At 31.9% G+C, this 16,619-nt stretch overlaps 2 protein-coding genes and 1 long non-coding RNA gene across 4 annotated transcripts; all 3 read left to right on the plus strand.

The window, feature by feature from the left end:
- Positions 1 to 635: 635 nt before the first annotated feature.
- Positions 636 to 2,947, plus strand: LOC109162060 (transcription termination factor MTEF18, mitochondrial-like). Of its 2 annotated transcripts, none has more exons than XM_019310709.1 (2): positions 636 to 2,636; positions 2,854 to 2,947. In XM_019310709.1, the coding sequence occupies exon 1, from the start codon at positions 881 to 883 to the stop codon at positions 2,618 to 2,620; it is 1,740 nt and encodes a 579-aa protein (XP_019166254.1). In that variant the 5' UTR covers positions 636 to 880; the 3' UTR covers positions 2,621 to 2,636; positions 2,854 to 2,947. The 2 variants fall into 2 exon arrangements, with proteins under 2 accessions (XP_019166254.1, XP_019166256.1); XM_019310711.1 differs by lacking the exon at positions 2,854 to 2,947 and having other exon boundaries at positions 636 to 757; positions 838 to 2,793.
- A 5,781-nt stretch (positions 2,948 to 8,728) lies between these two features.
- LOC109162063 lies at positions 8,729 to 10,342 on the plus strand. Its single transcript, XM_019310717.1, has 2 exons — positions 8,729 to 9,076; positions 9,701 to 10,342. The coding sequence occupies exon 2, from the start codon at positions 9,738 to 9,740 to the stop codon at positions 10,152 to 10,154; it is 417 nt and encodes a 138-aa protein (XP_019166262.1). The 5' UTR covers positions 8,729 to 9,076; positions 9,701 to 9,737; the 3' UTR covers positions 10,155 to 10,342.
- A 188-nt stretch (positions 10,343 to 10,530) lies between these two features.
- Positions 10,531 to 11,509, plus strand: LOC109162064. The gene is made up of 2 exons (XR_002051011.1): positions 10,531 to 10,848; positions 10,991 to 11,509. It is a non-coding gene; the product is annotated as an uncharacterized LOC109162064 (long non-coding RNA).
- The last annotated feature ends 5,110 nt before the right edge of the window (positions 11,510 to 16,619 follow it).

Raw genomic sequence — 16,619 nt, forward strand, 5'->3', positions numbered from 1 at the left:
TTATTTTTCAGAAAATGAGCGAAATTGTATCATTAAACATTTAATTGGTTTGTTTAGAATATAACAACTTTTATAATAATAATAATAATAATAATAATATAAATGGTGGTAATAGTGGTGTGGTAGCGTGGGTGGTGGGAGTGATAGTAGTAGTGGACTAGTGGTGATAGTGGTAGTGTGGTGGTGGTGGTGTTGGTCTTGGTGTTTGTAGTGGTAATGGTGGTGGTGGTGGTGGTGATAATGGTGGTAAAGTGATGGTAGTGGTGTTATTTGTTATATAATAATAAGTGGTGGTTGTAGTGGTGGCGGGGATGGTAGTATAGTGTGGTGGTGGCAGCGAAGACGATAGTGACGGTGGTGCAAAAATTGAAAAATAAAATTCTCCTAAAAAAGAGTGAGGTTATTTCTAAAAAACATTGAAAATTTTTTCGTTTCACCAAACACTCATTTTCCCTAGAACTACATTTTACACTCTTTACTAAACATTTAAAAATCATTTTCTATGTACCAAACATACCCTTACAAGAAAAATATTCAAATAAATGAAATAAAATAAAATTTCCAAAAAATAAAACAAAAAGCCTCTTAATATGGAAACGACAACATTGCCCTTGCCCCAATGCCCCCATTCTGCTAAAACCTTTCCGTCCAAAACCCCTTTCTGGAGTTTATGGTCCGATAGAGAGCTCCTTTGACAGCCGCCACCGGAGCTCTGAGCACTTGTCCTCTCCCCGACAAAACCCCGTCAAAAGCTACGGTAAGCTGCTTCTTCAAAACCTCGATTGATTGATTATAGCTATATTTACCTTTTTAAAACTCAATCTTTCATGTTCTCAGTTCATTTCTCGTTTCCTACCCTGCACATTTCAACAAAATCTCCATGACCCATTTACAGAAACTCAGAGTTTCACCTCTTCTCAAATGGTTTTCTTCTTTCTTTGATTACCATTTCGGGTATACAACTCCGACCCTTTGGCTTCCTGGGTCAGCCCAGGTCGCTCAGAGTACTAGGTTTTATAGAACCAAAAAGAACGCTCCAATTCTTGAGAAAACCCCCCAATTTCCTCTCGCCGTCAGGCAAGAGGCCCAGGCTGCTCTTACAGAGTACCTGCATTCCACCAGAAGCTTGCCGTTTTCCGATGCTGAGCATATAAGTAGGAACTCACCGCATTTTCTTGAAAGGTTGTTGAAGAGGGTAAATCCTGACAAGGAAGTTTCGCGATCTGTAGTGCGGTTCTTGAGGTACCATCCTGTTAATGAATTCGAGCCCTTCTTTGAGAGTGTGGGGTTGAGCCCTTCTGAGTACTTGCCGTTTCTGCCTCCAAAGATGATGTTCTTGAATGATGATAAGTTGTTGATGGAGAATTATCATGTTTTGTGTAACTATGGTGTTGCGAGGAATGAGATAGGAAATATTTACAAGGAAGCTCCTGAGGTTTTTAGATATAGCCCTGGGTTGTTGAGACTAAAGCTTCAATCTTTCGACGAGGTTGGCCTACATCGGATTACTGTGGCTAAGATTATTTGTTTGAGTCCTCACCTTCTGACAGGCGATGAGAATAAAGATTTCTTTACTGTTCTGAAGAAGTTAAAGAGTTCTGGAGTCGAGACTGGAACCGAGTGTGAATGGATTCAGGGGCAAATATCGAAGGGTAACGCTCATAACTGGAGGCATGTATGTGAAGCGATGTGTATGTTGTGTAAGTTGGGTTCCCGTGAAGAGAAATTGAGAAAGATCATATGCCAGAATCCAGAGCTTTTGTTTGAGACCTCGGGGCATACTACTTTTTCACTAATTGGGTTCTTGTTGAAATTCGGATATGCACAGCATGATATGCAGAACGTGTTTCTGCAGCTTCCAAAAAATAAAGTTGGGAACTTTATTAGGAATCTACGCAGCTGTTATATTTTCTTGGTTGAACTTGATATGCATAGCCAAGATATAGGGAATATTGTTCGTTCACACCCTGTGCTACTGGGCTCGTGCTCTTTGAAGAAAGCAGTTACCTTGCTTACTAACCTAAGATCTGGGAAGAAGAGGATTTGTAAAATGATCTTGACGGATCCTCATGTTTTGAAGAAATGGGTTGTTGGTATAAGACTCGAACCACTTCCGTCAACAGAGGAGGATTTTAACTCAAAATTGATGAAAACAAAGTTCTTGTTGAGTCTGGGGTTTGTTGAGAACTCGAGTGAATGGGAAGAAGCTCTCAAGGCATTTCGAGGCAAAGGATTGGAGCTTCAAGAGAGATACGACTGTTTAGTGAATTCCGGTTTGAAACCAAAGGAGGTGGCTAAGATGGTCAAAGCAGCTCCACATATTCTCAACCAAAGTAAAGAGCACATTGAAGCAAAGATTGATTTTCTCACAAACACCTTGGGCTATCCAGTGTCTAGTTTAGTTGCGTTTCCGTATTATATCTCATACACATTCGAGAGAAGCACACTTCGGCTTTCAATGTACAATTGGCTGAAAGAACAAGGGAGAGTTGGTCGAAATTTGGCCTTGAGCACCATTATAGCTTGCTCAGACAAAATATTCATAAAGACATATGTGAATCCTCATCCCGGTGGCCCTGACATTTGGGAAAAGCTGAAGAAACAAGTGTATCCAGATTGATCAAACTGTTATTACTGTAAGAATCCATCTAACAGATGTCTACACGCTAGATTGATGTATGATAGATACCCCCGCTAAATCTGAAATGCAGCATTCTTTTTAATTTTTGTGTCAAATTTTCCTGGCATTTGATTATCCAAAGAGATCATTTCAATATATGCATATTCCATAAAGTTATTAGTCATTTGCTTTCTATGCCTATTGCTTAATTCTTTTCCCCAGAGACTATACAGTCATATAGTTATGCTGTGTCTGACACTCCTCATTTGCTTGGTGGAAGGAGATAGAAATGTCTGATAGCTTACCTTTCTACTTCTGCTGTGTTCTTGCTGTCTTAACTTTTTAGTGGATGAATTTTAAATGAATTTCATAAAATCTCTTTTAACTTTTAAAACTTTATAAATGTCCTATGATAAACATTTAAAAAAGTTTACTAAAGTCATTAACTCTAAATTGAATATACTTTTACAAACATATAAAATCATTTAACTTATATTGATACATACAAACTATTGGATTAACGTTATTATTTTTGAGTTTGTCATACTTCATTCAGTTTTTACGTACTCCGTAAGAAATAATTAATATAGAGAGCAACCCCAACCAAGTTGGTTACAAAATTGACCTAATAACAATAAGGAGTTAATACCGCTAGTGGTCCTTCTAGTATTGCGCTTTTACCAACAAACGAACTCCGAGTATAAAATGACCAGCAAACATCTTCGAGTATCAAAAAGTGACAACCCGTAGTCTTCTGTTAGCAAATGTGTGAAAGTGGCGTTAAATTGAAGGGTAAACTGAGTGAGTTGTAAATGTAACGCCACTTTCATGCCTTTGCTAACGGAAGACCACATGTGGTCATTTTTTTATACTCGAAAGACATTTACTGGTCGCTTTTTGATACTCGGAGGACGTTTGCTGGTCATTTTATACTCGGAGAACATTTATTGGTAAAAGCACAATACTCGAAAGACCACTGGAGGTATTAACTCTAACAGTAGGTTCCAAGTTTCAGTCTCTATGGGGCTGTTTATTAGATTTTTTATTTAAGTTAGTCAACTATAGACAACTTATGCGAGTTTACCTCCTTGTGATCTTTTGTCTGTTAGGGTCACAAGATAGTTTTCACCCAAAACGTACATTTGTGAAGGGGTTATAGACCCATAAATAAAAGAAATAGTGAATGTGACACAATTTCACGCATTTGGAAGAGCATTGGTTATAACTTGTCACAAATAAGTTAACCACTCCATAAATATCATATGTACGTATGTTATAAAATATTTCAAGGATAAGGTGAAATTATATTATATGTTTTGTTTGTGTATATATGATATAAAATTTAATGTATTTTTTTTTTTTGAAAAGAAATTTAACGTATATAATTTTATGAAGTATTGAAAAACACTTACGATGTTGTTACGTATAATATTGTACAAATTTTATTCTTAATATATCTTTATGATGACCAGGACTATGTGGTCCAATGGTACCCGGGTTGGACTTCCATTTGGAAGATTATGAGTTCGAGCCTCAGTGGAGGCGTTATTGGTTCTTTGTGTTTCAGTAGGTTGAGAAAGTATATGAACAGATACTACAATGTAATAGAGCCAGTAACTTTCAAAAAAAAAAAAATATCTTTATGATGTTGGATTAGATCTTATAGTTTTAAGATTCCAAGTGTTCTATAGTATATTCATGGATTCAATCATGCATGAAACTACATACTCATTTATAAATGCTTTAATCCTTCGACTGATCTTTTAATTTCAACAATCATTTCAAATCAATCAATCTCTAAATGGCAAATTATTGTATGTACCATGGTCCACACAATATTATATGGACTATAACAAAAAGTACATTTTTAATATACTAAATGTACATTATTGCAATTGGATACGGTTGGATATTTAATCCAATGGGATACGTGGTTTCATTTATTATATTCTGTGGGAGACTATGTTTCTTTCTGCTTTATTTATTTATTTACTTTTATTTTTTGGAGTATGAATCGCACATGCCTGTATTTTCTTGCTAAAATAATAAAAAGAATATTACTAGTACTCCTAAATGTTACTTCCTTCATTTTACACCCTGCTGCGGTGGACTCTGACATGACAATAACACATACACAATCCATCAAGGTTAACGAGTTAGAATTCTAAATACAAACATAATTTCTGAGTGGATTGACGCGATAGACACATTTAATTAACCGATTTTAGGTCTATATGACATGATAACTTGTTAAACATGCATGTTAATATAATTTACTTTTTAGAAAATAAAACTTTAGAAAAAAACTCTTTTTTTTATTATAAATAAATTAAATATACAATTAAATTCAAATAAAATAGTAAAAATATTTCATTCATAACATATCATAATATATAAAAACATACAATAGTATTCATTAAATGATAAAATATTATTTGGATTGACCGGTGAAGACAAATTTTAATGGGTTCTTAATGGCCAACACATTAATGACCCAAGACACGGTACAAGTAAACGTTAACCTATTATTTTTGCGTCCGATTTTATATAGTGTTAACAGGTCATGTCACAAATTGTTAGATCTAGTACGTGCAAATAAGATTTATTTGTTCATCTTGAATGACTCAATGTATTATATTGAATCGAAGTGACTTAGCTTGTAACATGATGACGTATTTTTTATATTTTGATAAAATATGAACAATAACTATTGTACATTATGAATTTTCAAAGTATAAAGTTTTATTATTTCAAGAATCAAGACAAATAATGTTATTCCCTTTAGTAAATGAATTTTTAAATTTAATAGTTGGATATGACATGGTATTGGAAAAATGTTGAATTTAATTAAAATCGAATAATAATAAGAATTGGTCATACTAAAAGGACAATTTAATCTTAATCATACTAAAAAGACAATTAATCCCAACCTTACACCACTACATGTGGTCCGCCAATTAGTGGATTTTGTTCTTTCATCTAGTCCTACCTTATTAGTTATTAATATCTAAAATCAAAATTAAACTAAATCATAAAACATAATTTATTTTTTGATAGTATATTTTTCTTTTAAAAATTCATGTAAAACTATAAATAAATAAATCAGTAAAATTAATACTGTAAACATGAATCAAGTATTCAAATTGAATTTGATGGAGTTATATGGTGAGTCTATTGGTACTATGGCCTAGAATCGACTACATCTGGATACTTCTCGATCTTTGGGGTTGGTGGATCAATCACGGAGACTAGACGTTGTCGACAAACAGGTTATCTTCACTATCACTACTCTAAGCATCATAACAAGGCGTAACACGTGTCACGACTGACTTGTGCCACCAATGTAACAATGCACCGCTTCGTCGAACCTATTAGCGAGATTTCAACATGTGTACTTATTTTGATACTATAAATAGAGATTTTTTTTTTTTTTTTTTCAAAATTGTTGAGGAATTAATTTACTAGTTTTTTGTCATTTTTTTTCCAACAAGGAGAGAGAACGGGATCAAGGAGGGGGGGGGGGGGGGGGATAGAATACAAGTAATTTTTAAAAAATGTTATTAATGCGTGCACGCAAGGCGCACTGATATTTTTTTTACAGGGTCCACGTCTCTACGAAAAGTCCATTTCTTGCACATCTATTTTTCTTCGCTCTCTTCCATTTTCTTCCCTCCACCTCACACTCTCTCCCGTCCATCTAAAAAATTCAACCTAAAAAAACTTATTGTGATTGTTCTAAGAACTTTAAAATGATCAATAATACACTTTAAGTCATATCTCATTGAAAATTTTATTCTACATAAAATATATTACATAATGTATAAGAACCGGACCTAATAATACTATCAAATTTAATTGCTCTTATCATTTTCTAATTGTAGCATTGGGTCATAAAAATGTACTCTTGCATAGTTGCAGACAAGCCTTATTCGAATAAATTAGACTTGGATTCAAGTTATTTATAATTTATTTATTTTTGTAAGGAAAAATTGCATCTTTAGTCCCTGAATTATAATTTATAACCAAGTTTCGACTCAGTTCTTAAGTTATGACCGTATTCGAATTTAGCCCCTCAGTTATGAATGAAGTGGCAAATTTAGTCTCTGACGCTAGTGGTGTGTTGACAAAGTTAATTCCAGAGATAAAGAAGTAAATTCCTTAATAAAACTTGTAAACTTAGCCAAAATACTTTTCCCCAAATCCACAAAAGCCCTAAGTTGCTTATGTAATCAGCGAAGAAATCCTACACCCCTTTTTCTAAAAATCAAATTTCAATTCTATTTTTTTTTTTTTAAAAAAAAAAAACTTAAATTACAATTTTTTGACAAATACAAAAATTTGCTCCATAACATGGACAAGCTTGGTATCTTTCCTCTCGATTAGCATAACTCCATGACATTTTGATGGGTAATAAATCATCACGTCTACATAAAAAATTATCTCCAAATTGGGAAAAAGATGAAGTAGTACCACAACTAAGATATGACATCCTATAATTAATGGCTAAATTAGTTCATCAATACAGAGAATATTGATTATTTATTTAAACGTATAAAATAGAGAAATAACTTACCTGTGAATTTCGCAGCTTGGAAGTGCACGAATTTTAGATTTCAAGCTTGGGGAAGAAAAAGACCTTCGATTATAGGTATAAGAAGAAAAGAATGACTGTTGCGCAATGTGTTTCAACATAGAAGGGGATTATAATTTGAAATTCATATTTTACCCTTCTATTATTAAATTGTTTTAAAGTTTTCCGTTAGCTGCAGACGGAGTATTAACGCTAGGGATCAAACTCGCCACTTCGCTCATAACTGAATGACTAAACTCGGATACGACCATAAATTAAGGATTGAGTCAGAACTTGGTTATAACTCAGGGACAAAATATGCAGTTTCCCTTTTTGTAATATTAGACTTAATATTATGAAATTATATATATATATATATATATATATATATATATATATATATATATATATATATAATAATAGCCAATAAAATTATGCCTATAACGGGAACTAAAAAATGTTCAGTCCAATTGTTTATTGAAATGAATAGTTCATATTATTTTGATTTTAGTATTTTTAAATTATTTTTTCTAATTTACCCTCAATTATATCAATTACTTTTTATAGATACCCCAACATTCTGTCAGTGTAAATTTTAGTAACAAAATATTTCGTTAACTATTTATTATTTTTAACTTACTCATTAATTTTCATGAGGAATGTCTTAGGTTCGAATCCATCCCAATTAGAGTTAGCATAATTGTTGAACATATACTATGACCATGTTAGAGTGTATTTATATAATGATACAATTGTACAATACTTTACAAATATTGTACGATTATTTTTTTATTGGGCAAGTGTGAAATAATTTGATCCATCCATCTAGGATGATAAATGGCTAAAATATGATGGGGTCTTCTTTTTGCAAACTAGCACCAGTCATCCAATTGTATATGAGACACTACCAACAACAACAACAACAACAACAAAAAAAAAAAAAAAAAAAAGCGGACAAACAATTAAGATGAAGACCATGATAAACCTATCCAAAAACAAATTAACAAAACTTAGAGTAATTCTAACAAAAAATAGTATGTACTACCTAATACCATACCAACTAAGTACTTAGATAATTGTGTTTAAAAAAATATAAATTAAACATTAATTTTATGTCAACTATAATAAATTTCTCATATATAATATTGTGCTGATATACTATGAATTACTTATTTAAATACAAACATTGGATATTAAATCAATCGCGCAATGCGCAAGTAAAACTAGTAATAAATTATATAAAGTTGAATAGAGGGAGTTCAATATTGTAAAAATATTATTCTTTCTTAATCCAAATGAGATTTTCTTCCAAAATAAAATAATCCAAGTTAATGAATAAAAAATGGAGCAAGAAAAATATTTCTTTTATTTTATTTTATAATTTTAAGAATAATATTAATAATAATTTATGCATTCTTCTTCCCCAATTCCCATTTTGCCATCCAATCCTTCATTTACACATTACCCTAATTTCCCAAACAACCCACACATAAAATAAAAAAATTCACCATTTTACCACTACTACTACTACTTACACTGTCCTATTTTTCTCTTCTCTTGTACTCCTTTGCCTCAGTTTTCTTGAATCTCCTCTTAAGCCTGGTATCATGGTACCCATTTATCTCTTCAAATCTATACACAAAAGCTAAAATCTTTCATCCTTTCTCTATTGTTTTCTGATTTGGGGTTCTCTATTTCTCTCCCGGATCAGTTATTTAAATCTCTTCGTCACTCACAGCACTCTCTCGTTTGCTTTTATTGATACCAAAAGCAAAAAGGAAACATTCTGATTATTGTGATTTCACTGGTTTTACTCGTAGTTTGAAACATTGGCGTTGGTTAAAGATTGAACTGTTGGCTATTTCTTGAGAACTCGGCTTTGTTTGGTATGTTTTCTCTGTGTTTCTAGTCCCAAAAAGCATCAAATATGTATGTTTGTCATACTTCTTCGTGTGGGTTTATTGAAAGATTGAATCTTTTCATAGTTTATTGAATTTCAGTTCCTGTGAACTTCTATATGAACACTCCATTTGTCTTGCCTCTGAGTGTTTACCAGTAAACCTTTTATTCTGTGATCGATATTCTAGATTTGTTTTGCACTAATGAGTTTGGATATTGAGATTCCGTGATGTTGATTTATGGCCATATGATACTCTGTTGTGCTGCTTTTTAGCTGTTTGATTATTTAGAATTTGTATAATTTGAGAAAGGTTGTTGTTTCATTGAATGTTCTTGTTTGTTTTGGATAGGTATGATTCTCTTGCACTATTTCTGTTTTTGTTTTCTTCCGTTAGGTTTTAAGGATTTGCTACATGTGTTTAATTACAATGTTACTTTTTTACTAGAACCCTCTTCCTTAGAACTGCTTTCCATGATTTGAAGTATTTCTTTCCCATTTGTTCAACATTGAAAACTAATGGATTCTTGAGTTTTATTCAGTTGCTTAGTTCTAGTATTCAAAGGGGCTCTGATACAAAGCTATGCCTGTCTTGTTCTTTTTTGGGTGGTAGAAATCTTTTTTGGGAGTAGAGTTTCTGGATCTGGACAATGGGCAGAGGAAGAGGAAAGGGAAAGAAACACTCGGTGCGTGAGGATCTTGGAAGTGGCGAAGAAGAGAAGAATCCGCCAGTGAGGAGAAGAGGAAGACCAGTGAAACCAGTGAAGGATGAAATAGAGGAAGAGGATGAAGTTGAGAAGGTTGTTGAAGTCGAAGAGGATGGTGACAATATGAAAAGCAACATCTTGAGCAAAGATATCAAGAACCAAGCTGCTGAGAATGGCAAGAAGAGGAAGCGGTCATCATCACAAGTGAAGGAGAACGGGGACTCAACGAAGGAGGAAAAAGGCCTGGGAACTAAAACTAACGCCAATGACTTAATAAAGTCAGTTGGGTTCAGACAGAACGGGAGCAGAAGGAAAAGCAAGCCCCGACGGGCAGCTGAAGTTGGTTTTGAGTGCAGATGAACTTTCTGTTGGCTATTCATAGACGATTCCATGTTTTTCTTATATATGCTTTTCTATATTCCTTTTGTCATATATTCTCGATTTTGAAAACCCCATTTAGAGGCTTCTAAAGGATTGATTTTTGTAAAGAATTTGCAGAGTCTTTACTCTTCCTAAATATATTGTTGCTAGATTCTCATTTTTTCTTCTCCATTTTGTTTTTGGTTATGCATAGATATTAAAAGCCAGAGTATTACATCTTTATGGTTTTAAGTCACAAAAATGTAATGTAATTCTCTAGGCATGAATCTATTTAAGAAGCCTGTGCTACTCTACTGGTCAAAGGCTTTAAACGAAAACCTATCATCGATCATGTCTAACAAATACAGAAGCAAGGATTCATAGGAGGTGCTTATTCGGAGTCCAAGGTAACTAATAGATTCCTCTTCCTTTTGTTACTTAGTTATTGCTACTTCAGATTATGTTGCACCTTGGGAAAACTGGAAGCGTTTTCCATGATTTTGTTGCTCACTGACTCACTGTCTGCATTTGTAAATGGAGAACGAAACATTAAGAATTGAGGGTTTTTCTATTTTAATGTTTTTTAGCGATTTTCTTCCATTAACACCGTTCTATCCTAGAACTCTGAAATGTGTGCAGTGTAGAAACGTGAAGCTTGGGCATTAGCCTTGGAATCGAAAGTCACAACAAACAGGTGTGTAGTGGAAGTTGGCTTACTCTTTTGCATCTAGGCTATAATATTAATGAGCATATCACACAATATCTTTAGTCTTTCTGCATGGTTTTGCTTTTAGTCCTTTTCTTAAACCACTCCTTTGAAGTTCTTTTTCCACCAGTGGAGATGTCAGCTTCTGCAGCACTTCAACCGCCTTCACGCCCCGTAGTCCAAAAATAGGAAGAGGTCGGTAGAGTCTACAAGACAAGACAGACACGAAACGAAAGGAGAAAGAGTTAGGTGGTAGAACGAGGAAGAAGCGAGCAACTTTATATTTTTGGAGTACAGTGTCACGCGGGCGAGCAACACGGCATTGCCAACTAGGTTGTCTAACATGAATGTGTTATGCCCAAGTTTGAGTTGGTGTTGTAGTAAGTCTTGCATATAGACAAAAGTGGTTTGTTTGTTTTTGTTTTTTAGAATGTTTTTTTTGGGGGTTGCTTAGATGGTTAGGCTTTATAGTTTGCCAGCAAGGGAATATGCCCAAAACTTTAAAACGTGTAAATTGAGAAATAGACTGGTTTAGTAATTGTTGGACTTCTTTCTTGTACGCTGCTAGGATTTTAGGTTTTAATTACATGTTTTTGTTTTTGATGATGATAAGGTAGAGAAAAAAAGATCCATATCTTCCCAACTCCAACATCTATCTTTGACTTTTTGGTTTTTATTTTTTATTTTTTATTTTTTGGGTTTTGTTTTGATTATTCATTCAACCTTCATCAAAATAAAACAAAACGATAAATTGAAATAAATTCTTTTGACAATAATATATTTATAAAATGAAATAAATACGAGAAATAAAGAAAAGAATTGACTATATCCATTGGTTCAATAGACAGTATTTGGAAGAAGAGACCAAGATTCAAACTTCGGCAGCGGTAGTGTGGGCATCAACATTTGACGATGTCTGCTGAGCCAGTGAGTCTGGGTCGGGAATTCAACCTTATTGGTTGATTTATATTTTAAATTTTAATATGGTCCTAACGATTCCTATATTCGGTCTAAGTATATTCAACTTTTGTATGGCAACCCAAACTTCATCAAATCCACTTGGGCCTACAAATCTCCCAACAAAATCTTAATTTCTGTAGCTAATTAAATTTTGATATAAATCACTCCCGTTAAAGTTTCAATCGTTATATCCTACACCACGGCGCACATAGCACTGTGCGCCGCGCGCCTCCCAAAACGACGTTGTTTTGGGGTAGTGCTGGGAGGCGCGGTAGGAAGTTGCTGAGATTATGTGTATTTGTTCACAACGTTATGTGTATTGGTTCATACAGTTATGTATATTTTTTATACAATTATGTACATTCTTTTTATACAATTATGTACATCCGAATCAGAAAATTTGTGTGTATTATGTTAAGAGTTGATGTGTATTATGTTAAAAGTTTATGTTTATTATGTATTATGTTAGATTATGTGTATTATCTTTTAAAAAGAGTATGTATATTTGTTATATAATTATGTACATTCATGTATAACATTATGTGTATTCTAGTCTAACATTATGTACATTCTTGAACAGCGGGTTTTTTTTTTTAAGAAAAAACTACTGCCGTTCACTGGGGCGGGAAATTTCAAAAAAAAAATAATTAAAACGACGTCGTTTTGCATCTGGGCGCATAGTACAACGCGCGCCGTGGTGTGGGATATAAATTGCCTTAAAGTTTTATAACAAGCCAGAATAACTTAATCCAAATAATTAGAATGTTAATCTGTATTGGACTTACCCAATATAATTTTATATTTAATATATATGGATAAATAGATAGTTCAATTTTTTTTCTTCAGACAATATATACGCCCAAGACCGAAAGAGTGACTAAATGCGTGGAACATAATTCTTTATCTGAAAATTACAAACTTGATTCTTGTCAATAGCTTCCAAACAAGCCCGTTGCAACAAAAAAAAAAAAAAGTGATATATATTAATTTTCAATTTGAGAATTTTTGTCACTAAATTAATTGACAGGGACATGGGCATGAACATTGGAAGTATCCAAATCCAGTTGCTGTCACCATTATTGGGCTTTCTGCTTATGCATTTCTCATATTAAACTCCACCTCTGAAACATACCCAAATAATAATTGATAGTTGCTAAGGACCTTGTGATTCAATGACACCAACTTGCTCCTTACAGAGGAGGTTGTGGATTTGAGCCTCTGTAGAGGCAATATTGACTCTTTGTGCTTCATTTGGTTAAGAAAGTAGTTATTAAACAAATACTACATTGTAATAGAGTCAGTAGTATTCAAAAAATAATAATTGATAGACCTTTTTTACACCTAAAAATTTTGCTTTTTGATGTTATATTATTTATAAGCATTTTTAAGTAGGAAGAAAATATTACAATTGTGAAATTATCATATTAATTGGTCCAAAAATTGAAGTTAATTGAATGAAAACTGTAACAATGAATCAAATGTGATAATTTCAACAAAAATTTGAGACTAAATGGGATCAGACAAAAAGTAATTAAATGTGAAAATATTACGTACAAGTGAGATTTGATCACTTATTAATTATAACAATGTTTCCCCAAGGCCATGCAGACACTGAGGAGTAGTGCACAACTTGCACACACATGGCCCATGATTTCATGACCAATAATCTAAATTAACACCTTGGCTATAAATTTTTGATAATTTGGGTATAAACCTAAATTAACAACTTGGGTATAAACAAATTAGGAGGCAATAAACTTTAACCATTGAACAGAGAAATCATTTTGATTTTTAAAATTTGAGTTCTACTATATGTATTTCCAAATTTTACTTCCTTACTTATACTTCTTGATGTGTCAAACAAGGATTGGTTATTTTCATAATGTTATCGCACAAAAAAATGTCGATGAGAGAGAGTACAAACTGGGAGTACACCAACTATTTTTTTTTTAAATTTTTGGGTATAAATATCTTTTAAGACAAGAGTTGACAGGAATCAACTCAAATATAGCAGTATGCCAGCATGCTTCCACCAGGTTGTAAAGTACAGGTGGGTCCCTTTAATGTATGAAATACTTTTGATTACAAACTGGGAGTAGACCAAGTCATTTGATTAAAATTATTTAACATTTATTTTTTTTAATAATAATAAATTTATCATTAATATATACTCCGTACAAATTTGAACTAAAAGTTTTATATATATACAAAACACTATAGAAAATTATGCATTTAAAAATAAATTTCAATAAAACTCTTTGAAAGACAAACAACAACAACAAATCATTAGGATTGAATTGCTATAGGCAAAATTATGGAGAAAATGATAAAATTATAAAGTATTTGTAAATATAAAAGAAAGAAAGCTCAATATAAATGTCATCAAATGCAGCCCATCATTGCATTATTGCTTTCTCACAAATTATTTGATAAGTGCCTTATAACCTTATACTACCTACCTAGACAACATGTGAGTGAATATACAACATATTTATATTAAAAATATATCAAATATCTACAATAAATAATTTTTTTTTGAATGCACCTACAATAAAGAATTATTTCCACTTTTAGTGGAAAAATATTAAGTTATTTTCACATTTAGCCTTTAAGTATTACTAGTAATTGTCCCGTGCGATGTACGAACTATTATTAATTTAACAAATTTACCAATTAAAATTTTGACATCCTCTGAATTAGCAAAGAAAATAATGATTGTGAAAACAGAAAAACGTACTTGAGTTCTTGAGTTTAGAATTAGTTTGATTAAAAATGTAAGTATAACTATATAATGTAATATTTAATTTTTTAAAAGTTTAATTATACTATTATTATGTTGATTTTAAAGTTTATTGTTACTTGTATTATTATTTAAATTTGAATTTTTTTTTGAAAGGAAATTAAAATTGAAATAACTACTTTAATTATATAACTAACATATTTAAATAAAACTTGTAAATAAAATAACATGTGATATTTGTCGAAAATCTCCACCAAAAATTTATTCATTTGAAAAAGATTATTTATGTAAGAACTATATTTATTTTATATCTAATTTCTCCTCTTTATATACGTGGAGTCAAATTAATTATTATTGAGGTTTAAATGAATATACACACAAATTATATTAAATATAAAACTTTACCAATAAATTTGAACACAATAAACTTTTTTCCATACTTCATTATGCTTTAGTATATATAGAGATAGAGCTATAATCATAAAATATAATTTATAAAATATAAATACACATAATAACTTAAAAAAATATATATGTATCTACCCACACAATTAATGCATGCATACTTGCTAATCTTGTTTCTATCAAAATGCATTCACACTTTTGAGGAAAAATTTGGTGGCTAGATTCTACTTTATTATATATTTATTATACATAAAGATTTAATTTTTGTTACAGTAGCTACACCACTTATAACTTTATGTCACATGTTGTCCTTCTAACAAAAAAAATTGGTACAAAATAGATGGAATGCATTATATTTTTAATTTGGAATCATACGCTTTCTCTCAGAAAATGTGGATATGTTCAAGTAGGATACGATTGTGAATTGAAAATATGATACATTTTCATGATTTCTGTAAAAAAAAAATAATTTGGTCAGAAAACTAAATGTGATAAGATCGGAACGCTTGAAGTAATGGCTTATCTCATTTTTAAATAATGATTGCAGGTTTCTTCACACAAATATTATTATTTACTCGAAGATAAGGTCGACTGATAAAAAAAATTTGAAGTAGTTTAGGTAGAATGTCCCAAGCCTAAGGCCTAGCATAGTTAATACATTGGACCAACAATAGTTGAACCCAACCTAATTAAGGAGACAAGTCAAACCAATAGAAATTAATGGGATCTTAGTGACCCGGCCGGCCTCAAGTCCCTCAACACTACATCACCAATCAACACACCACACATTTCAACCAACCTATCTTAAATTCAATGTAGATTCAAACTACAATTATGTGGCCTTCTTAACAAATAAAAATAATTTATAATCCAACAATATTATATGTGCCCACACATTACTGATTGTATGAGATCGAATGGCTGGGTAGTTAAAAATGAAAATTAATCAGGACGATATAAGTAGTTAAATATTATGGATTGAAATGGTGATAATTTTGTAAATTTTCATAACTAAAATTTAATATTTTATAATATAAAATGTAAGCGTATTGCTAGATGTACTTATATAACTCTCGTTACATGTTCATATTTTTATTTTATTTTATTTTTTGAGTGAAGAAAAAGAAAGGAATAAAGCATGTCTCACTATTTGTCTAAATCATCACTTAAAATTTGTCGCATTAGTTAGAAGTGTCAAAACAATGAATAGAGAGTGAATGTTTGTGTAATATTAATTTAAAAGTATATATATTGCATTGTGTAACTAACCGTGCACACATGATCTATAAAAATATACTCAAGTTGAATGCACTCTTATTTATCAGTGGAAGCACTCTCAAGCTTTTTTTAGTGCACAAACAAAATTTGCAATAATTATAAAAACATCACTTTTTTTTTTTTTTTTTTTGTTACAATTTATCCGCACTTCTCAGCTAAAACAATATATCACTTGATGATGATGATGATGATAGTGATATATATATATATATATATATATATATATATATATATATATAAATTCTTCAATGCATGCAGCAAAAGCTTACGAAAGACAGTTTTGTTTGGATGGGAGGAAGTACTCAATCATGGAAAGAGGTGGGGTTCCTTCTCAGTGTGTTGTGGTGTGGAATTATCAAATGCAATATATTATAGG

This window comes from Ipomoea nil, unplaced genomic scaffold, assembly GCF_001879475.1.
Source record: "Ipomoea nil cultivar Tokyo-kokei standard unplaced genomic scaffold, Asagao_1.1 scaffold2926, whole genome shotgun sequence".
NCBI classification, from domain to species: domain Eukaryota; kingdom Viridiplantae; phylum Streptophyta; class Magnoliopsida; order Solanales; family Convolvulaceae; genus Ipomoea; species Ipomoea nil.

What these genes read in the sequence shown, in the direction of transcription:
- LOC109162063 (XM_019310717.1), top strand. Translation starts at nt 9,738, where the DNA reads ATGGGCAGAGGAAGAGGAAAGGGAAAGAAACACTCGGTGCGTGAGGAT.
- LOC109162060 (XM_019310709.1), top strand. Translation starts at nt 881, where the DNA reads ATGACCCATTTACAGAAACTCAGAGTTTCACCTCTTCTCAAATGGTTT.